At 38.0% G+C, this 23510-nt stretch overlaps 1 protein-coding gene across 1 annotated transcript in view; it reads right to left on the bottom strand.

The window, feature by feature from the left end:
* Window positions 1–23510, bottom strand: part of DOCK3 (dedicator of cytokinesis 3) — a 169673-nt gene that overhangs the window by 46590 nt on the left and 99573 nt on the right. The window contains exons 15-24 of the mRNA XM_009996965.1: window positions 18241–18365; window positions 14972–15134; window positions 14378–14484; window positions 13527–13698; window positions 12778–12875; window positions 10703–10786; window positions 10223–10323; window positions 8874–8955; window positions 4438–4608; window positions 664–856 (exon numbers count right to left, since the gene is read on the bottom strand). Of these exons, the coding sequence (XP_009995267.1) occupies window positions 664–856; window positions 4438–4608; window positions 8874–8955; window positions 10223–10323; window positions 10703–10786; window positions 12778–12875; window positions 13527–13698; window positions 14378–14484; window positions 14972–15134; window positions 18241–18365 (1296 nt within the window). The remainder of the gene's footprint in view (window positions 1–663; window positions 857–4437; window positions 4609–8873; window positions 8956–10222; window positions 10324–10702; window positions 10787–12777; window positions 12876–13526; window positions 13699–14377; window positions 14485–14971; window positions 15135–18240; window positions 18366–23510) is intronic.

Raw genomic sequence — 23510 nt, forward strand, 5'->3', positions numbered from 1 at the left:
CCATTGTCATGGCTAACAGAGCTTCTCAAATATAAGCTTCTTGGAAATGGGTTCATTCTTCTCTTTTAGCTGGCTGACAAATGTTGATCTTACTAAAGAAGTGAGAGCAGGTAGTTGCAGAAAAAAGTAGCAAACAGGAGCAAAAAAGGAACAGAGAAAAAAGTGGGAAGATGTCAGCAAATGGACTGTCATCTCTCACTTCTGTTGAGTTCTTCTGACCTCATGCCTTGTGGCAAAATGTGTCCTTTGTTATCCCTCTAGGTTGGTCTACAGGAGACTGATGGTTATTAAAGTATGCAAACTAGAGTCTTCTTATCTTAATTCTCATTTTTCTAACTCTTCAAGGCTGTTATGTCAGCTTTTATCAGCTTCTGGTATTCCTTAACAATCTTCCCTTAGTCATCAGCATCTACACAGTCACTTTATCAACCTTTAGCAACTACAATTTATGCATGATGGATTTACAACCCTTTTCTACCATAGGAAAACTTGCAGGGTCCCTGCAGTGAATATCCACAATGATGGTGCCGCCAAGATAAATAATTACCAAGATTATCAGCATTCAGTGATGAATTGTTTGCAACAAAGCAACTGCACGATGCATGTAACATGCTCCTGATCTTGTTCAGCAGCTAGACTTACCCTCAGGCACCTGTCTCTTACCTGAGAAGGAGAAGAGGCGGCTGTCGACAGTGCGGGCAATGGACTGGAGCTTCACCACGTCCATGGACTGCCCGATGTGCACTGTGCTGGGCATGCTGCCCAGCGTGCCCCGCACGAACTCCGCCACTTCCTGCACCGTGAACATCTGCAGCAGCTCATCAAAGATAGCAGGGAAGGAGTTCAGCAAGGCAGCCTGCAGAAAGGAAAAGGAGAAACTGAGAATTCTGAGGTCTCTAACTGCAGCCAAATGCAGTGACATCGAAACAATGGTACAACCGCGCCAAGGGTCAGCAGGAAGGTGTGGGACAGTTCTTGCTGGAGCTGAGGTTTGCAACACCTGAAGTCACAGTAAGCAAATCACACATATAAAAGCCAAGTGCTGATGCAGTACTAAGTCTTATGATAAGCTGAGCCCATAGATACTGCAGGGCTTCAAAAGGCTGTATTTTAGGACACAGCTTATAAAACTGAAAAAAATGAGGTATCAGAGAACAGAAAGTAGTCTATTTTTGATGATTTTTTTTCAATAAATATAAAATGTGCTTCTGATTAGAGAGTTCTATACCCATTTTTGCACTGAGCAGCCACCTAAGACAGTTAAAACTCTTAAGAACGTGTTGACAGGCCCTTAGCCATGGCAGAATGTCACGTGACATGACAGTATTTCTGCAGCAGGGGCGGGGTGTGATTTCATGTGACGGAGGCATCACATCATGCAAGTACATGTGCATGTGATTCTTGCAACAACGGATACTTCCAGAAAGCTGGAGCTATCCTTGAGGGTGTTTCTTAAAGTGTAGAAACAATATCACTACAACAACAAAGTCAAACTCTTTATCTCTTATTTCACTCTTTTTCAAAGAATTTCTGCAAAACAGTAGAAAATTCCATGCACCACCCCATCATCAAGTTCCACAGTTCCATAACTAACAACTGCCATACGTCTCTGCTGTTTTAAGAGTTCTTCTCTTTCTTCCTCTACATCCTGCCCAAGGTCCATACCTGCTTCCTCATTATAACTACTTAAATCCCTTGACAGTTTCTATCTGGAAGTGCTGCACAATCTGGTGTTGATGCAGCTGCCTTCCTCCCACCTGCCTCAGCCCCCCATGCACAGACACTTCCCTCTTGCTGTGACCCCCTCCCTTGTCTGAAGCTCTCCACACAAACCATACTGATTTCTTGCAGTAGTTCAGATTTACAGACTTCCTTGCAGATCTCTGTTCAGCTTTGCCCTTCTATCTTGCCTCTCCATCTATCAGTGTTTTCTTCTATTCTGCAAGTTCTCCTTTCCTTAGAGATGTTTTTCCTCAGAAATGTTCTCACTCATAAACATGTCTGTACCTCTCCCATGCTGGGTCTGACACTTGGTGTGCCTCTCCTAATCCCATGGAACATACAGCTTCTTTCTTTGCCAAGTCCCTCCTCCAAGTATCTTTTCCTACAAATGGTGATACCTATTTAATAGCCGTTGAGCAAAGTCTAAGTTATTTTTATAACTAACACTGTAGAGCCCATTAAATTATTCTGAATATAAATTTACCTCTTTCTTCTTTGTGCTCATTATCTCTCTCAACGTCTTGTTACAATCAATTCAGATTACACAAAACCCCACATAGCCTCCTGGGTGTTGTCACCTATTTGTTGCTACATACATACAATGTACTAACAAAATAAACAAATATGAATTATTTAAATAGCTCATGGTACTCTTTGAAGGCTGTAACAGCCACAAATCCAGTCATCATCTTTATCTTTGGGATAATAAAAGTGAAATTACAATATTGGCCCAACAAATCCTTATAGTTTTCTTAAACTTGTTCCTAACTACTACTATAAAGCAGAAGGATTTCTCTGGTGATTTAGGATATCCTGTAGCAATCTAAGGATTTGTATGGGATCTCTTCAGGAAGCTTTGGAGCCTCTTGAGAACAGCTACTTGGAGGGCCCTTTTTTGTACAACACCCTAAAATACACTGGAATATCACTCATGTCACACTAATTGCCTGAAAGGAAGGACATCATCAGTTTTACTCTCACTGCTAGAAAGAACTATATTGAGATCTCTCTAATATATTGAACAAAAGGACAAGTGTGAAGAAAATTATGTTTGCTAGGTCCTCAAGCATTTCTGCAGATATTTAACAGTTGTCCAGACTTCCAGAACTAGTACATAATCTTGACTCTCCTGAACAATTGGATGCCTATAATCTTGTACACACCCTGAGTACTCTCTTTGCAGTGTGTGGATGCCATAGGCTGTTCCATTAATTACTGAAATATTCCACATTTCCTAGTTTTAAGATACCAGCCACTTAAATACTAAATTCCAGTTTATATGCAGGAAAAGAGGGTTTGGGGTAGGGAAAAGGGATTGATTTACAACATCCATGATGAAACACTTGTGCAGTTCTGGGGATCATTACTTACAGAATTAAATGACGGCCTTGAAGTACCACCACCTTTTTGTGGGGCACATGTCCCAGCTCCGCTCGCCTGCCCTCCAGGCTGAGAGGCCTATGGGGCAATTGGGATCAAGGGGCAACAACATAGTGGCAAGGGGGAAACAAAAAGCAAACTTTTCAAACATTAAACAAGGACAGGCTTTACAAATTATAGAAGTCCAAAGTAAAAAATACCATAGTGAGAGAAAGGAGGGTGAAAAAAAAAAAAGAAACAAAGAAAATAAGGGGAAATAACCCCATCCTCAACTCTTGTTCTCCCTCTGTTATTTGTGGTAACACAAGAGGAAAACAATCACAGAACCCTGAACAGTCTGTACTCACAGGCTGTCTCCACTCACTGTCACTTTGTGTGTGAAATTCTGTGCACTGATTTTTGGCTCATCTTATTATACCCACTAATGGGGGATTAAATAAAAGATTAGAGCAGCTGTTCTCAACATCTTTCAGAGCAGCTTTTTAAGAAAGAGATCACACTGCTGGCAGCTTCCCTAACCATTGGAATCATTCAGGTTTGTTGCAGCATTCACAGCAACTCCTTGACAAACCACAGTAAACTCTCAAAACATCTGTGATTAGTAAATTAGTGATTACAAATCACCTTCATATTACCAGGAAGTTGTAGATGGTCCATTTTGACATCCTATGAGCTGAGGCACACACAAGACATTTGACATTACCATGTAAAAATTTCAAACACAGAAGCATGTCATTTAGTACAATGGTCTTTAAAATATGAAACAAAGGTTAGCAGCATCCTTACTCACAGGAAGTCTTCCTGAAGTCATCTAGGCCATATTCAAAATAATATCTTAAATATGAGTGTGGGTATCAGCAGGTGCTTGCAGTCAGGCTGCATGTGATTCTGACAGAAATTTTCAAGTATGCTGGAATGAAGTGTCTCTGCCTGTGAGCACATCAGTTGAACTTCTCTGCTGTGACAGCTGTGACTCTGGGCATTGACCTGAGCTACGACAATTAACATTTAAATTTCTTGAGGCCAACCCTAAGGCATATGAATGAGAGACTTGAAAATGCAATTTACTTTTGTGAAGGGTAAAAAATGTATTTTCATGTGGCAAGTCACTTTCCTCTTGAGAGTCCACAGCTCAGCTCATCTGCCTCTGTGAAGTGCTGCAAACCTGCTTCTCTAAGAACACTACTTGGCTATGTCGTTTTCCAAGTATCATCAGCTTGTTAGAGGGGGAAAACTCCACTAACCTGCTTTTAATCATTACATACCCACATATACTACCTGGGCAGGAAATAGCTGCCTTTTGGTTTGCCAGGTAAAGTGTAGAAAAGAGCAAACCTGTGTGAAGATGAGAGTCTCGGAGCTCCTGCTGTCCAGGCTGAGCACAAATCTGATGGACTGGAAAAGCTCCTGGATGCTGGAGCGAAACTGCTCCTCCTCCATTCCACAAGTAGCTCTGGAGTAAAGGATCCGAGATTGGACAATGAACTTGAAAAGATATTCCAAGGCCTTAAGGAGCAGGAGAGGGAGGAGATTAAGACAGAGAAAAAGAGAGAAAGAAAAATAAAGGAGCTTTAAAGAGAATCAGGAAAGCCTCTAGCTGCATAATAACTAAATTCTTCAGCTTTAGAAAGGAGAAGGAAAAACAGGTTTTATAAGTTACATAATTCAGTTAAGGAAGAGCTACTCATAGACAAGTACCCATTCTCAACCAATAATCTTTGTTACTAGTATGTTCCACTAACAAATAAAGTATGCATTTAAGTCAAACCGACAAATTTGAGTTACATAATTTGAGGAAAATCTTGGTAAAGATAAGAATTCTAGTTTTGTCATGACTTGGCACAGTGACTGTGTCTGAAGAAGCTATTCTATTTTCATTCACATCTTACCTTTAATTACATGAGTTAGCTAATCTAGATTAAGGTAAGTGGACAGTGAATGGAACAGAAGAAGGGTTACCTGGAAAAAGGAGAATCTACATTTCAATATGAACAGCAAAGTTCACCTTTCTTTCTGGCAGGTACATGTACAAACAGAAATAAATGCAGAAATAGAAGAGGAGCAGCATGTGAAGCCCTCGGGCAGCCCGTGACAGCAGCAGTGCTGTGCTGAGCATCTTTCTGCTTCAAGCTGAGGTAAGTTAAAGTGTCTCTTTTATCGTCACGCATGAAACCTGGAGAGCACCCAGCAGAGGGAGAATAACCTGCTCTGAGATGACATTTAACACCATTATACAATGTGTGATAGATGCTGCAGTCCTGAAGGACTGGCAGATGGGATTGTTTTGTAGTCGAGTGGTAATTTGCTCTATGACACGTCTAGATTAAGTCTGAATTTGCAACCTAAGCATCCTCAACTAAGATTTAGTAAATGGCTTTATTCAGAACTCCATCAGCAGTGTCAGGGAAGAAAAATATATTGTTATGTGTGCATCCTTTAACAAGTTTACCAATCTATCAAAGGTTCTCACAGACACTAATGCAACAATTTAACACTGCACACAGCCAACAAGCCCTTTTTGATCACTTAGTGTACACAGCTGTCAACACTGAAATGTACCAGTCATATGTACACTTCACTCCTTCCCTTACTGCTTAACATGATATACCATGAAGGCAGGATTAAGGGAAGACGTGATACAGTTTGATGATAACCTCAAAATTCAGCACAGGAAACAAAACAGGCTGGAGCTTCAGTAATCAGTCTATACAGAACCATAAGTAACATTCCACTGTACTGGCTGGAAAGTATTGTCCTGCTTCACTGTTTGGAAACTGAAAGTTAATAAATAATTTTTTTTCTCTCATTAGATACTTCTGCATCCATAAGATATCCCCCACTGAACCATCACACTATACGCAGGAATATGCAATGTTATGTTGTAAGCCCGAGAATGTCACAGCTTTAAGGCCAGAGAATGGGAATGTGAAATTCCTCATAAAGCCATCACAGATTTCAAAATGCTCCTTACAGCCTTTTTGTTTTCAGGAACGATGGCAACTCTAGTAATTTGGCAGTACATTATTTATACTTCTGTACTAAAACATGTCCCAGTGAAGCTTCCTTAGACCAAAGAGCCTCATTGAAAAATAACACTTTGTATTTCTGGATAGTTTCCAGATGAAAGTCAATTGGTTCACAAGAGTCAGCTCTTTCAGGTTAACATCTCTGCTGCTAACAACAAATGCAGCAAGACAAGTTGCTTGTACAAGCTGTTTTATGGGTTGTTTAGAGACAACCGTAATTCTAACCTGAAAACTCATAACTTTAATGTGAAGATTATGTTTTGCAATGAATCAGAGGACTTATGTATGAAAGTCTGTAATTTCCTGTTGAAAGTGAAACCACAGGCTTCCAGAGACATGGCACATCCTTGGCACAGACATCTGGTGCCTAGAATGAACCCGAGAGTTCAGTGTGCTTGCAGACACATGGCTGAGATGGTAAAAACATAAACCAAGTCTCATTATGACACCTTCTGTATCACTCATTCATGTAAAGCCCCATAATAATGGTGTGCAGTACCTCAACATCTCTAAAAAAATGTTGAGTCATGTGCTGTGTGGCTCAGCTCCAGAACAGTGATATGAAGATGAAATTTCGTGAGGAAGAAAAGGTCTTGATTTTCCAGTGGGTTCCTCAATTTAGGGAAAAAACACCTGGGATTCTACTACTGGAAGGTACCTGAAGCTGAAATGGCATGTCCTAGAGACACTTCCTAAGTTTTGCCATGACTAGTATGTCCATACACTAGTCTTCATTACAGAATTCAGGCACAGCTCTATCTGGATGCAGCTGAAGTGGAGCTTGTTACAGAGTGTAAGAAAGGAACATGATGCCATCTGTAGACACCTTGCACAAGTAGAGACATCCTTTTGGTTATAGTTCCTCCAAGTTTCAAAGACATTTTTTGAGAATTAAGTGCAGTCTTGAAGGTTGCAATTAATTTCAGAAATAGTCTAGAGCACCACTGGTAACAAAGATGGAAATCAATTTCTTTCCTGTAATGGAAGAAGATAAAGCCCTTAGTTTGGGCCTTCAAGATATACCTGCAGGCAACTGAGTTAGATACGACAGCAGTGTCAGTGGTAGAGGATGCATAGTTAGGTCTGCAGAAACTGGTGGTAATTTTAATTCCTGTGCTTGGAAAGACTCAGGCTGTCAGGTCTTCAAATTGACTTCACTTTTGGTGGGAACAGCTACTTCCTAGGCAAGCACTTGAGATTCCCAGTAAGCAAAGAGCTGCCTTGGAATCCTTGACAGGATGTACCTTATTCACAAACAGTATGTTGAATAACCAAGCTTCTGGTAGACATTCCAGCTTTCATATTCTTAATATTTCTGAAAAGGACTACTACGAAGTTTAAAAAATGCAGATCATACAGGGACAATATCATACATCTCTATTTGCTGCATCACATACAGCACTAATGAGTTCTTTGAGAGGGAAGAAAACCTTCTAGAAGTCATTCCAGCTAGAGATCTTCCTCTCATCTCATAATTTTAATAGGTTTCTTTGTAATTGAATTAAAAAAAAAAAAAAAAGGAAGGATAAGGATGAAAACAAATAGAACAAGAAAGGACATAACTTATTGAAAAGACATCTTTGCCCCATTTTTACCACTGTGATCTGTGGGTGAAAAAGTCTTGCAAAGAAGTTTCTAAGTATTTAAATATCTACAAAAGGCAAAGTAAACTCTGGTATAATGCCCATACCAGGATATGCCCTTGACAGGAAATCTTGAAAGCCAGCTGATGGCTCTGATATCATATCATTCAGTATCATTCCATTCAAATGGAATCAGGATTTTAAAAAAACTAGAACTTACTTCCTCAAAAATACTGACTAAATTGGACTAAAGGAGGCAAAACAAAGAAAAATAAAATCACAAGTATATAAAAAAATAAGCCATAATAAAGTCTGAAACATTTGCCAAGACACAAGCATAAATACACTTACAAAGAGCAACCTCTGACTTTCCCAAATTGTTCCTAGGAATTAAAAGAATAGTCCATGTATATGTGTGTGCCCAGACTCAAATGCTTGAACATAAGCCTACCCAGAGTAAGAAGGCACAGATGGACATTCACTCAAAGAAAAATATCTTCCTGCAAATTTTGGAATTGTATTTACGCACTTGACACACAGTCTTTTTTACAATTACACATGGTAAAACTAATTATTTTCTGATTTCTCTGTAATAGTGCCAAAAATATTCCCTTTGTTTGACAACCCATTAGAAAGCTGTGCCTTCCTGAGAGATCCTGCTCTCATCATGGAATGGCCATACAGGTCCTGCACAATGAGAGTTGCCAGAATTTCCATCCAGTTAAAGGCTCATTTATCTGCTTCTTAAAATACTCCAGCACTTCAATTGGTAATACAAGGAAGCTGTGTCACAGCCAGAAATGACAAGCATATCTTTGTTCCACAGCACCCCTGCACAGGACATTTAAAAGAACTGCTTTTTGAAGTGCAAGATGTAGCCCACATCTAGAAATGGCCAGTATATATATACTCCATATACTCCCACTTAAATTCTCAACAGAGCTTCAAAAGGACTTAAGGAAACATAATTCTTCCGGTTTTTTTGTGTCCAAGAGTGAATCTCCTCCTAAAATTAAAATTTTGGCAAAAAAATTAAACAAAAAATCTGGTTGAACAAGTAAAATCTCAGTGCCAGACTACCCTTGGTTTTATCTACAGTTTCCCCAGCCCTTTTGTGGTCACAGATGGAACCGACACACAAAAGCTTCCATTCAGTACATACTCTCATTGCCTCCTGGATGTGGTCTTGGCGCACAAGCTCAGCTGAACGGTCCATGTACCACTTCAAACAGCGGATCAGTTCTCTGGATATAAAAGAGTGAAGAGGAACCTTCAGCACTATTAAATTAGTCAGGCAACAAACATTCTGGTTTTAGGGAGGAATCTATCAAACAGTCTCATTTCACTCCACTTCAGTGCTCAGCTATTGCTGTCCTAGCTGCAGAATTTACATAATGTCTTTGTTTAAGTTTCAAAACCAGAAATTGACTTAGACCATGAGGAACACTAAGAGGACATAAAAAAGGATGTTATTAAAGAGAGACCTTTGACAAAGACATGCAATATATTTCCAAGACCAAAACATGCTTTTTTTTTTTTTTTTTAAGTAATAAATTTCAGGGGTCCTCTAAATAAGCTTTTAGAGATTAAGATAACAGGAAATACAAGCATTCATTTTCCTAAGTACACAATATCACTTGGATTAACTTAAAGAGTTGCATTAAAAGCATGTTTTATTTCAGGCATCAGACTACCAAAATTAATTTGTTTTGTCTGAGAGAAGTGATTATTAACACAAAGCAGAACACCTTTTTATCCTCTGAACATGAATATGCCTTCTAGTGTTGTAAAGTATCCCCAGTTTTTTACCTGCCATTGAGAGTATTTTTCATTTTTTTAAATTACACTAAATGTGAATAGCTTAAAATAATCAAAACCATTTTTATGCTGCTTTTATTGTTTGTGGCCAAAGATAGAATATGCTCAAATGTACAAAAGAAATGGTCTAAAAGAAAGCAAAAGTAGAACCCTGAATGCTAGATGTTACTGCTTTCAAAAATCTGCCTTATTTTCTGAGGCAAAACTTTAAAAAGGATACTGGAAAATAAAGCAGAATCTTCAAAGTGGCAGTGAAAAGTTAAGTTTCTGACCTACTGAAATGATAAATTACGGTAATAAAATGGAACATCTTACATGTATACTTGCCTACTTAGCAAGTGGAAGTTACAACTAGCTCTAAGCTTTCACACAAGCCTTATATCCTAACATCCTTAGGACAAGAAATGCTTATACTCTTGGTAGCTCATTAGTACGGACTGATCATGAGTTGTTGCTGAGTGACAGTGACAGTTAAAAAAAAGAAAGATTTTCCAATTGAGAAAGGCAAGCTTGCTCATTCTTAGCCACAGGTGACATTCAGCAGCTTTTCTCTACAAGTGTGCTGGAAAACTTTCATCTGAGTAGTTCTACTTTTGGAAACCACCGTTAACATGCAGGTTATGATTCTGATGGTGGCATTACTCAAAAGCTTGCTAATACCCTCTCCTGGAGTGATGGATAAACAAAACCTACTTGTAAGCCAGTGCTCCCGCAAAGTGCTTTTGAATGTAAGTGTCCATCACAGGTCGAAAATGAAAATACTTGCTGTCACGCAGCAGATTGATGATGAATACCTGTGGGAGATGAAAAAGTGAACCCATACTGAAGGAAATGGCACATTGTTCACACTGTTGCTAGGTTTCTGTAAGCAAATTAGACAAGCTAAGGAACAATGAAACACATGAGCTTCTTTAATCAGTCAGTAGTTGTGTTATTAGATGTTTTTAGACGTTAGCTGTTATTATGTTTCCTTCTCCCAGGCGTCAGCAAATATTGCTGCCCTCACATCTGTTCAGGCCATCAGGCTCTCCTCACCCAAGATTATTACAGAAGATGTAAGGCTGGAGGCAGCAGAATATTTAATATTTCATGGAAGGAAAACACTAGCAAAAATGATAGCAAAAAACCTAAAACTCACTGAGCATGAGATAAAGTGACAATTCAGCAGCTTACCAAAGACTGAAAGACCAACAGACCATACTTTTCTGTGTTGTCGTCCAAAACTACAAACAAGGTGTCGAGAATATCTTGTAGGAACTAAAATGACAGGAACAAAAACAGAATTTCAATTTCACTTGCATTCAAAAGAAGGTTATTTCCCCCCTGCTTTAATTATTTGGTACATGTTGATATCTTTGTGAAACACTTGCCAAGGACAAACTACTTCAGATTGATCTATATGACATGACAGGTTTTAATTTGTTCTTACTAAGAAGAATCTCTCTTCGCAAGAAACATTTCTAAACAAAAATTAAAAAAAAAAAAAGTACTGCATGACTGATTTGTAAATATAACTGCATATTATAGAACTTTGTAAATATATATAACTATGTAAATATAACTTTCACTGTAAACTGACTAAACAAACTGTGGCAAAACAACTTCATTCTGATACCACTGGAGTGATTCAGACACTGCTTGACATTAAATTTAAAACTTGGAAGCACATTAGCTGCTGCTCCAAATGGTATTTAATATTGAAAACTTTTGTTGTGTGACAGAAAGTAAAAGCTTTTCTACTGGGCATTAATTGGGTCAAGTTACATATTGCCATTGTTTCTTTCAGCCATAACACCGCAGCTTACTCAATGCTGACAATTCAGTGATTTTCTTTCCTGAAATAACAGCCCTCAGAAAGAATGACTGTGAAGAAGAATGCTGCAGATCAAGCAAGCTGCACATTCTCTTGTGATCTTTTAATCTATCCTAATTAAATTTCTTATGCAGAAAACAAGAAATAAAATTTAACCATTTATCAAGCCTCAGAAAGGATAAAATGTATTTTTTTTTCTGAATTATTGCATTCTGTTCTTCATATCCCAATGCCAAATGGCAGCTGATTTAGGGAGGGAATCAATTACTTCTCCCCTTGGAATAATTTAATCCATATCTTTTTATGGTTTCTCTATAAACCAGATACTTGTACTGCCCTGCAAACAAAATGTACAAAACATTCTTGAAGAATTCTTATATAAACAAGGTATTGTCACCTTCTGTTATTGTTACAAAGTTATAATGAACATTAACATTCAAGAGAGGGTGACATTCAAATTAATTACAGTGAAGTGTCTTTAATCATAAACTAATTAAGTGATGGGATTTCTCTTTGGTTTCAATTCTTTGTTTGCCATTACAAACCATCTCCTTTTCATATTTCATTTATAGAAATAAATTCTAAGGAGAGTTCTAGATGACTTTTAAGGTCTCTTCCAACCATAATCATTCTGATTCTCAGCACACCTGAAATTATCAGAGAGGTAACTGGGATATAATTTTTTGATTTTGCTGAGACCACAAGTATTCAAAGGCATATTAAAGTTCCTTTGACTTAAAGTTCAGGTCACACAAAGGACTGGCATGTAGAGCAAGAGTGGTGATGACTGACAGAAATGCTAGAGAGCAGTTGGTGCTCTAGACAACAGCTCCTGTCCACAGTGCTGGGACAAGAACCTGGGTTTGCAGGATGGGCCACAGGCCACTGAACAAAACTTAACTTTCAAGGTTTCACATTTCTTTCTCCTCTACACAGACATTTGGAACGTATTTGCAAAACAGAAATATAGATCACTTTTACTAGCTGTTTGAAAAGGCCAACTTTTCTGAGTCAGCTCTGTTTTCTTCACTCTGTAAGTGACTGACCACTCTTAATTTGAGAGCAATTTCAGAGACTGTCCTTTAAAAAACACTGTTGGAGCAGGTAAGTCTGCACAAAACACTACAACCAGTGGCTGTCTGCACCAGCAAGAGTCAACTCAACATGAGTGGGTCTGAAGAGTGGAACAACTGGGGCTGACCCCGATACATGCAGCACATATGGATGAAGGAATTTCACTACGGATCAGCTCTATTTTGACCCAAGGACAGTCTGCCTGTTGAGTTTCACATTGAAATAAAATCTCAATTCATACATTTGAGTTTTCACAGGGTGAATCAAAAGGTACAGAAGAAGGAACATTCAGAAGTGCATTGCAGGTTTGCATTCCCTTGTGATCATAGATACATCCCAAGGCTGCTATTTCATGTGGTACCTTAACAATTTCCTCGCCACTGACGTGTCTCAGTCTTCCTAGAATATCCATCACACGATCTGGGTAAGCTTTCCACTTCAGGAGGGCAAGCAAATCCACTGCAGAACAGTGACAGAAAGAGCTTGAGTCCATACACAGAGGGAAGAACAGCAAACCCAAACCCACCAGAGATTAATTATGTTGCACTTCTGCTCCTTGCAGTTCACACTTTTCCGAAAAAATAAATACAAGAAAACAAAAAGGAAAATAGGGAGTAAATCCAATGCTACTAGCAAATAAAAGAATGGAGAAATTATGAATTACTTTAAAAAGAATAAAGACTGCATTTTTCCCACATGTGACTGGACACTGCACTGTGGACAATCCACTTTTGCCTTCCCATGCTTCAGGGACATTGCCGTAGCAAAGTTTCATTTACTTAGAAACTCCAAAAAAGCCAAACAAAACAAACTTTGGGCTAACATTGATTTTTTTGTTTTTCAATCATTTAATGAAAATTAGCTCTGCTTTAATGTATTAACTTTCTCTTGCACCTAGAGTAATGTCTGATTTCTCTGCCATCTGTCAATATCCTTATTTCCTCAAAAACAGTTTCTGCTCATTTCAACAGTGTTAGTAAAAATACCCAACATACATATAATGAAATGATAACAAAGGAGTGTTTGAGTAAAATAAACAGTGCACAGGCATACCCATCTTGTCTCCCTTTTTCTGTTGCCTTGGGCAATTTTAAAGGTTCAGCTACTTACCATTCTGGGTCAGTTTGGTAGAAGAAAGCTGCGTGGAGACTGAAAAAGTCTCTTTGGTGCTGCGTTGGAAGATGAGGCTGGATGGGATGTTGGGGCAGCCATTATAGTCCTCTTTGCAGCAAGGCAGCCCCAGGTACAGTGCGTGGTTGTTAAACGTGCTGTTCTCATCACACTGCAGGTACAGGACAAGAAATGCAACTGTACCCCATCTATCTCATTGCACATACTCTCACTCTGTCAGCAATTGCCTAACAGTACTTGTATTGCTCTTTGGGGTGCACAAAAATACTTCTAATAAAAAGCTGTGCTTACTGCCTTCGGGGCCTGCACATACCCAGAACAGACCCAGCTCTGGAAAGTGTTGTCTCCTAAACACTGACTTGTTTGAACTTCCAACTGTACAATTATTGCTGCTGTCTGAAAATAATACTGAAGAAATAAACCAAGGCAAATTTTCAGGAAGCAAAAAACCCAAATAACCCACGCAAACCCCTGGCTACAAGCTGTAGCACTGCGACATGATGCGTTTGAAGTACAGCTTAACTTCATAATATAAAGTACAGAGTAATGCAAGTAAAACTGCTCACTGCTCATGAACACTAATGTGTTTGAATTCAGAATGGATAGGATTAACAGGAGCTCAGTCATCATTATCCGAAGGGAAAAGGTCGGCTGTGCGTAGAACAGGAGGTTGTACCCATACCTAGCCATGTGATTTCAGTTGTATAAAATTCTGCAACTACTGTTCATCTATTCCTCACATGCTTCCAATTAAGGGAAATAAAATATAATCTAATGACCAGCTGAAGTAGAGATGAGTAGGTGAGAAGTCTGCAGAGAAGAACTGGTACCTTATAAACATAAAGCTCATGGATATCATCTGACAAGGTAGTGCCATCATCTCTCATCAATGGAGTGAACGCAAAACCAAAGAGCTTCTTTTCTCCCTTGTCTTTTGCTGTAGCAAGAGATAGAAATAAGGAATTATATTTCTACATGTTCTGCCTGTCCATATATAGCACAAGGCTATTCACTAACTTCTCTGCATGCCTAACAAAAAGCAGACAGGTTACATAAGAAACAACATCAACTAGGTCTGATTTTATGCAAATGATCAACAAGCCTCAAAACAAGCACAAACATGCTGAACATAGTAAAGTATAAAATATACATATTGCAAAGAAAACATCCTACAGGAAAATGCAGCAAAAGCACAGCAGGGGAGAACATCTGCACCATGTGTTGCCCTTCAGTGGTTGTTCACAATCGTTTTAACCTGCAGTTTAATAAATACGGCAACTGGCTAATTAGCAGTGCATCTCCACTGTATTTTAGAGTGGCACCTCTTTCCTGCCTTCCACCCAGTAACAGCCATACCCAAATATAAATTGACAACAGAAAGATCTCAGCTTTTTAGTTATCTGTTGCTTATATTTTGCACTCACTGGAGCAATGTCTGAACTCAAACCGGAGGTGAGACCCACGGAACCTGTCAATAGGGATGGGCAGCTTGATGATTTCCCCCCACCGAGGGCTGTTGTTGTGGTAAAGTACAAAAGAGTGGTAAGCACTCCTGCTTGGCTCTCCTGAGCCCAGGCTGATGCAGTCCTGGAACAAAAGAAAACAATTCTAAGATTAAAAGACATCACATCGCTACAGGTAAGTCATTTTATTACACGGTGATAACCTTTCTATAACTTGTATCTTCCTGTAGACATAAAGGAAGTCAGAAGCAGAAACCTAGACACAATGAAATCTGAGTTTTTCAAGAGATCTTTGAAGTGTTTTGGGTCTAAGTATGAGCCAGGAGACCTGGATGAATTCCAGTATTTTAAGCTATTATTTTTGCATTATTATTTAAGCTAAGTTTTCTATCAAGTTTAGAATAGATACAATAAACTTGTAAATCAAAATATATAAAGATGAGTAATTAAAAAAAAAAAAAAAAAAAAGACGACCTAATAGGAGATCACTTGTACTATGAAACTTTCCTGAAGATTGTTTTATCAGATTTCTGGTTCAGTATCTCAGTTGAGAACTGACACCTGAACTTTATAAGCTCTTAAAAATGTTGGTCTTTTGAAACTGCAACCATCCAGCCTCACCCAGAAAATTCTGACCCACTTACTTCACTAGTGGTAAGGAAGGAATTTCTTTTGAATAGTCATCACCTAAAAATGTAATGGGATCTAAATTTCTGATTTTAGGTATAAAAAGCTCAGAGATTTTGGCCAATGTGTGTAATCTCAAAATAGAAATGAAGAAAAGGGTGAATTTTTAATGTTTTGGAAATACAGAAATTCTTAGTCAGAACATCAGCTAAGGAAGTCAGGAGAAACATTGAAGGCCTGAAATAAGGACAGTAAAAAGGTCCTCTGTAATGAAGAGGTGGGGCAGGAAGCACATTTATTTCTTCTAAGCACTAACCCATGTTCTAGACCTAGTGCTTACGAAGTGATTCAAAAGATACAAGATCTTACAAAACCATTTAGAAAAAGAAGACAGCTTTGAGATTCTCCACTTTCAGCATCTGTAAGGATAACAAATGCAGGAAGAAACAGAAGCTAAGCACACCCAGAATGACAAATGCATTATAAATTCTGGCATTAAAACACTCCACATGGAACAGTACTGTGATAAGAGGTACTACTGGTCATCTCCCCAAGGTATCTCTAACTTCCATCCCATGGAAATACCAAATATGTTGATTTGATTATTTCTTCTGTAATCAAGGGACAATCAAGTCAAGTATATTCCATTAACCAGACCCAGTTAGTTTGACCTGTGGCAACATTCTTCTGGCTTCGATAAAGTTAATAATTTGTGAAAAAGCCCCAAAAGAAAGATAAGTTCTTGGGAATTTTGGGATTCAATGCAAGAACAGTCTCTCTGAACAGAATCTCAGAGATTAAAACTTTGAGTATTTCCTGTGTAGAAAAATTCTACTGTCTGCATGTTTGAAATACAGTGAACCTTGGGAACTATTAGATGTCATGAACCAAAGATGTCCCTGACATAAAGTATCTTTGTTGCTTGGACTGCAGCTATACACTGGAGCAATAGCATAAAAATGGGTATCAAGATTTTTCTTCTAAATATATGGTTAAATTTAAAAAACAAAGAATCACAGAATACTAGGCTGGAAGGGACCTCAAGGATCATCTGGTCCAACCTTTCTAGGTACTTCTATAGTCTATATGAGATGGCTCAGTACTCTGTCAAGATGAGACTTAAAACTGTCCAATGTGGGGGAATCCACCACTTCCCTTAGGAGACTATTCCAGTGTTTGACTGTCCTCATGGTGAAAAATTTACCTCTTGTGTCCAATTGGAATCTCCCCAGGAGCAACTTGTGCCAATCACTCCTTGTCTTTTCCATGTGACTCCTTGTAAACAGGGAGTCTCCATCTTCTTTGTAGCCACCCTGTAGATCCTTCCTATGTAAAGTCTCTCCTTTATGACAAATGTTCATCTGAATTTTTTCCTAATCAGAATGACCACCTTTTACTATCCTTTGTTGGTTCGTGCCATGTCTGTTTCACTATCCCAAGCAAAGCCCTGAACTACTGTTACAGGGGTAATAACAGGCAAGGGTAAGAAAAAGGTAATCAATGACCATTTTGACCAAAAACACAGAAGAAATTAAGACTGATAATGTCTAGAAATTATATGGCTTTTATACTTAATCATTAGCCACAGTTACAGTATAATTAACTACCATTATGTGCATTAGCATTTGAAGATGCTGGTATGGCAGTTTGGAGGGCTAAGAGCTACAGAGGTCTTTGGCAGACTGCTGAGAAAGAATGTGATGATTAAAATTGTCACTCAATTTGAAAGGTAAGTCTAATGTAATTAAACAGAAAAGGATGGTCATCTTTCTGCAACTGCTGTAAGCACAAACCAGTTCCTTACAAAAAATACACTTCACTGTTAATGAAATCACCAGGAATTTAGTAACAAAGTAAAAATGCTCTTTTCAATTAAAAAAAACAGGCTGTGGCAATGAGTTTGGTGCACGGGCACTCTGGTGTTTAGACTCTTCTATGATAATGACTACAAAGGCCATATTATTGCAGTGTAGATTAAAAAAAAAAAGGTAGAGGAAGTTATAATTAATGCATTTTAATGCAGCCATTTCTCCATTTCTGATAGATGCTTATGTTCAATTACTTTCCATTTACTTCTCTATCCTGACACCCTCCCACCCCACACACAGCTGACTTATCTGCCTCTTTCTCTTCTTACCTATCTACCATCTTCCTCTTGAAACTAAAATAAGAAAAACATTCAACATCACTATCTGACTGGTATAGAGCCATCCCAGGGTGAAGACCAAGATCTTGGAAATAAGGGTATTCACATTTATTTTCCAAAACTACATTCAGTGCCATACCTTCAACAACTCAGACTTAAAAGTCTCTCTTGTAATCACATTTCCTCATGTTGTCCAACACAAATTAATTTTAGATATTTGTCATACATTCCAGTTCTTTTTTGCTAGTTACTCTAAAATGTTATTGCCACTGTAGCCACTGACATCACATTTTGAAATTACATAAGCTTTTCAGTTTATGAATATTTTCTGCTACTCACCTATTCCCACTAAAGGGAAGTGCTCAACACTTTCACATTTACAGTCAATCACTTCCTTCATCATAACCTATGGTTTAAAAACTTTGCCAAAAAAAGGTCAGAGAAAAGATCCACTTACCTTCAAGATTTCTCCATCTGCATACAGCACATACATGGTCACCTCGATGTTCTTCTGCACACTTTTCCCACCTCTTTCAAAATCTCCCTTTTCTAATGTCAAGTACAAGTCATTGCGGATATCACCTGCAGTGAGAGTGGAGTCACATGCTTCAATTCAATATGGAAGGCTCAGTGCAACACATTCTGTGCTCTGCAAGACTATGGCTGATGCCCAAATCATTCCAAGCAGCAAGTTAATTGTTAATAAAGATGAACATTTTAATATCAGTGCATAACATCAGTTTATTGTTAGTAACGCCTTTATTAAGTGGGAACTCAGAATCAACACTTGCTTTTATTTTTGTAAGCAGGGAAGGGAAAAAAAACCTTCTACTACTTTGTCAAATTAGCTGAGCTGGAAGCATCAGGCTAGGCCTGACAAAACATGATAAGCATCAGACTTCATTTTTCCAATAGCTTTTAAGAAAACTAAGTATTTTATGATGATCAGCAGAAAATTATCTTCCGTTAGCTCTTCAAGTATTTCCTGTATTTTCGTAATTTCTTTTTCTCATATCAACAAAATAAAAGCAGTCTTTTTGGAAACTTGGTTGTAATTCAGTTCAGGTGGATTAACTGAATTTTCTTTCTTGGCTGCATTTCTGGCTAGCCTCTGTTACCCATATGCATGAATATAAGGAAGCAGGCAGTATGGATACTTGCCCACTTTTCACTACCTCCTTTTCAAGATCTTTCAGAGTAAGTGTATTCAGAAACACAAATACTAGCATCTATCTCAGCATCTTGCTATACTTAACTTGATAGATTCTAGCTCATTTTTTAATTACTTTTTAAAAAATCTGATTTGGGAGACTCTGCTTTCAAAACTAATGCAGTCAGTTCCACAACACGCACCAGAAGGCCAGCAGGTAGCACCTATTTTTCTGCAGGATTTAGTTGCTCTCACCATTTCATGATGGTTCACTTGCCACAAAGGCAAGAATACTGAGGGCAATCTATTCAAAATATATAAAAAATTAAAATAATAAAAAAATTAAATCCTTTCAAGGAAAGCATTTTGTTAAGCAGCCTCAAGAGCCTAAATAATGAAGTAATGGAATGGTTATCCAGCAAAGCAGAGGCTCCTTGAATGGTTTATTTCTTCCACCCCAGGAAGCTGATTGAGTTAAATCTGTTTATTAATCAGAAGCACAATGAAATAGGCAGCATTTGCTTCCAGGCAGTGAGGGTTATCCTTCTGTGGCTGTCAAAGAAGCACTTTCAATTCTTCTTGAATTTTATAACCCCACAGAATTTGTTCTCTAATATACTGTGGGGACAAACAATAGAAGCTTTGCATCCTGTCTTTACTTCCATTTTATTTCTGTAAATAAGTACAACTTTTTAACCACAGAAAATACTCGTTTCCTGCTCGGACCCCTTATGAATGGGAATCTGTTTGCAAAATGTCCTCCTTTCCCCATCAACCTCACTTCCCCTGTGGATTCACACAGAGTTGACTGCTTGAAACAGCTCACAGCTAGAGGTCTGAAAATGCTCTGGTTCATTAAAACGAAAAAGATGACAGCAAGAGGCTGCTGAAAGACCTCAAATATTTGATCTGGTTTTTCTCATCACAGAACAGTCATGAAATGCACCACTGCAGTCCACAACAACAGAGAAAATTATCTTGCTGTTCAAAATCAAGCTCAGATACCTACATGTTGATTATAGGAATACCAAGAAAATACAAAACTCATCACAAAAGATAATTTAAGTAGGGAGTTGAAAAATCCTCCCACTTAACAGACTCCATCCTTTTTTCTTAGCAGTTTGCACAGTAAGGAAAGTAGTTTCAATTTGTATGCTACAACTCCTAACAGAAATTAATTGTATCCACTATAATTAGCATTTTGAAGCTTCCTATTTATGACCTCCTTTCTGGAAGACAGACTGGCTACACAAAGTCCAATGTCAGATTGAAAATAATTTTCCAGCCTAAATTAAAGGCAGCATTTGGTTATATATAGCATCTTATCTTCCATTATGCTTAACAAGAGGGATATTATTACTTCACTAATCAAAAAAATGCCTTAGGGGTAGGAAGTAGAGGAATTTAAAAAACAGTGGGTTTGCATCAAAATGAAGAAAAAAGAAGAGAAAAAGTATTTTTGTGAATTATAATGGTTCATCTTCTCATGTAAAAATATTGTCTATTCAATCTTAAAAAAATAGAAAAGGTCATTACATATAGTAAAAATAGGAAGTAAATGCACCTAGAAAAGACAAAAAGCATTTCACTATCAGGTGTGGAGCTTCTAAGTTTCTTGAAAATTCTGAGTAACTAAAAACTCAAATACTTCCATTTATTTCAGTGAAAATAATATTACTACAGAGAACTCTCTCCTTTTCCCAGCATTACTAGTTAACCACATCTCTTGCCGAGTCCTTGCAAGCCATTTTTTTCTCCAGCTGCTACTGTTTTTAAGGGATCTGGGCTCAGATGCACTAATGGGATGCAGACAAACTACAGCAAATGCTTGAACACAGAGCAGTTTATTAAACATTTTGAGTATGCAAACTGCAAGGCAAGGAAAACATTCTGCACAAGGCCAGGCAAGTGCACAAACAGATCACACAGTGCAGCTTGCATGGAACTACACAAGAAGTGTGATCTGTACAATCAAGAAGGGATTCTTGTCAGCTCTAACACAGAATGACAGCTACATATCAAGTCAAAAGTCTTGGCAGATGGAGCGTTTTCCTGATTTCATTCCATTGTAGAAAGAAAAAGAACTTGTCTATAAAACCAGACAATTCCTGCCCTCTGAAGTGACAATAACTCTCGCATTTTGGGAAAAATACAGTGTGCTGCACCAACCTGTATCACCTGGGCCTCACATCTCCACAAATAGAGCAGTGCAGCTTCTAAAACTGGGTTAGCTGTGGCCTCCTATCATTAGTTCAGGAAAAAAAAGTGCTAGTGGGCCAAAGTATTTATAGACTAAAATCTGTGGATGACATTTTAAACCAAGGCCTCTTTGTGTGAGATGGCTGTCAAGGATGAACTGAAAACCAAAGGAGAGTTTTCAGAACAGCATTGGTTTTGAAGCCCATCTCTCTACAATTGTTCTCAATTTAGAAGTAAATGCAAACTGCTTTTTAGCATAAAATACTTGCACTTCTAACATATGCAGTTACAAATAATTTATGAAATGTCTTGAAATACAGTATTTTTCACAATAATTATAAAAAAATATTATTTTCTGATGTTTATGCGGCTCTTTCTTAACCCTCCCTTCTTCTTTCTGGGGGCTTTGTTTTGTTTAATTTAATCTATTTATAAAGCCTTATGTCAAATGTGCAATTGTTTAAATTATAAATAATAAATTATAGCTTGGGGAGGTTGCTTGTATTGAAAAGAAATCCTCTCATATCACCTGAAACTATTTTTATAGTAACGGGGAAAAAGAGGAGTGGCAGAAAAGGCTACATAAGCTGTATACTGATTTTCTGTTTATAAATGTACTGGAAGACTTCAAAATCTTTACTAAACATTTTTGAGACTTAATAACATTAATGAACCATTAATGGCCAGTAATTGTCTAGTCTCTATTAGAGTAAGCAGGAGATTTATCCTGATCAGATTTGTAGGGTTTTCCACTTGAAGACTAACCACTTACCTGAAATGGAATCTAGTAACAATTTACAGAAACCATCTGCATTTAATCTAACTTTTTATTAAGAGATCCTAAAAGAATTTGTAGACTGTGGACAAGAATGATCCCTGTTTTATACAGGTGAATACTGAGTCAAAAAAAGGTTACATAATTCACATAAGTTCCTATAGGAGAAAGAGGCAAAGAAACCCCTGACATCTTAATTCCAGAAATTTTGTTTTATAAGAGGTCAAAGTTCAGTGATTTTGTGAACCTATAAAGGAACAGTAACATATCCCTGTAAGCTGGGGAATTCAGCTCTCAGCATGCAGGATGTGCAGGTCTAGTTTCAAGTAACTTGGTAAAATAACTATTTATCCAGAGAATCTTCATTGGACATTTAAACTGAAAGCTTAGTCTTTTACAATTTAAGCAGCCAGAGGATATAAAAACAATCTACACAAAATAGTACTGATGTCTGTATTTGTTAAATTGTTGAGATGGTCCTATGTACTCAGGGCCCAAGAAGGACACTCAGAGGATCTTCTACAATGGCTGATGAAGAAAAAACAACACTATAGATCAACCTCTTATATAAGGGAACATCCCCACAACTTCTTTCTGGCTAAGAGCATCAGGCTGAATCAGACATTCTCTTGATGGCAGCTCTTCTCCACAGTACCTTTGGAGGCCACTGCACAAGAATGAGGTGCCAGGAGCTGGATTCTGATCTCAAACAGCATGCTACACCCTTACTCTTAAGCTTTAGCTTTCTCCAAATGAAAAACAAACAAGTATGTGTGAAGTGCAGTAATTCCAACACAGATGAGGCCAGCAGAACAAGACCCATGATCAGCTTTGTGGTCACGTTTTTTCAAAACAACCAGACTAAAGGAAAAAATGGACAAAATGCTCTGTGTGGGAAAGCTCTCAAAAGCTCTCTGGCCTTTCTGACTGCCTGTTACAGACTTGTTCTCAACCACATCTCAAAAAATAAGAGCGCCAGGCCTCATGCTGCATGACTTCCTTTTGCTCTAACAGTGAAGTCACCTTTGACACTGGTGTAAAACTTGCTGCGCTGCCCACTGAATTACTGCTTGCTGTTAAGATTAGGAAACTTGCTACGGTCACTTCCTGGGAACTGCATTAGATCCAGTTCAGTAGTTTATTTCTCAGCCCCTTCAACACTCAGTCACTCTTTTTTTAAGGCCTATATTCTTGAAATAATTACAATATGCAACTATTACTGGGAGTAATGTTACAGCAGCAAGGGGAAACAGAGCTTTTATCTACTGCCTGTATGGCAAATTAAATTAACGGAATTTTTTTTTGCTACAAGGAGAACATTATGCAAGTTTAACTCTGTGTGTTCCTTTAGCTTTTGGTGAATAGAACACTCAAGTGTTTCAAGTAAAAAGAACAATCAATACTTACTAGATGATTTGCTATCCATTTTTTGACTACTACGTCCAGAGAGGAATTTATACTATGCTCTTTTAAAATTCAATTATTTCCCTTAAACAGTTTATTTTCAGTAGTTGTAAGCTGATTTTTGAGGGATTTTTTCTTCTCTTTATCTTATCTTATTTTTAAAGTATTTCAGCTTTCAATTTCTGCAAGTTCATGATTG

The sequence above is a fragment of the Chaetura pelagica genome, unplaced genomic scaffold (genome assembly GCF_000747805.2).
Source record: "Chaetura pelagica isolate M959 unplaced genomic scaffold, ChaPel_1.0 scaffold24, whole genome shotgun sequence".
In the NCBI taxonomy this organism is placed as follows: domain Eukaryota; kingdom Metazoa; phylum Chordata; class Aves; order Apodiformes; family Apodidae; genus Chaetura; species Chaetura pelagica.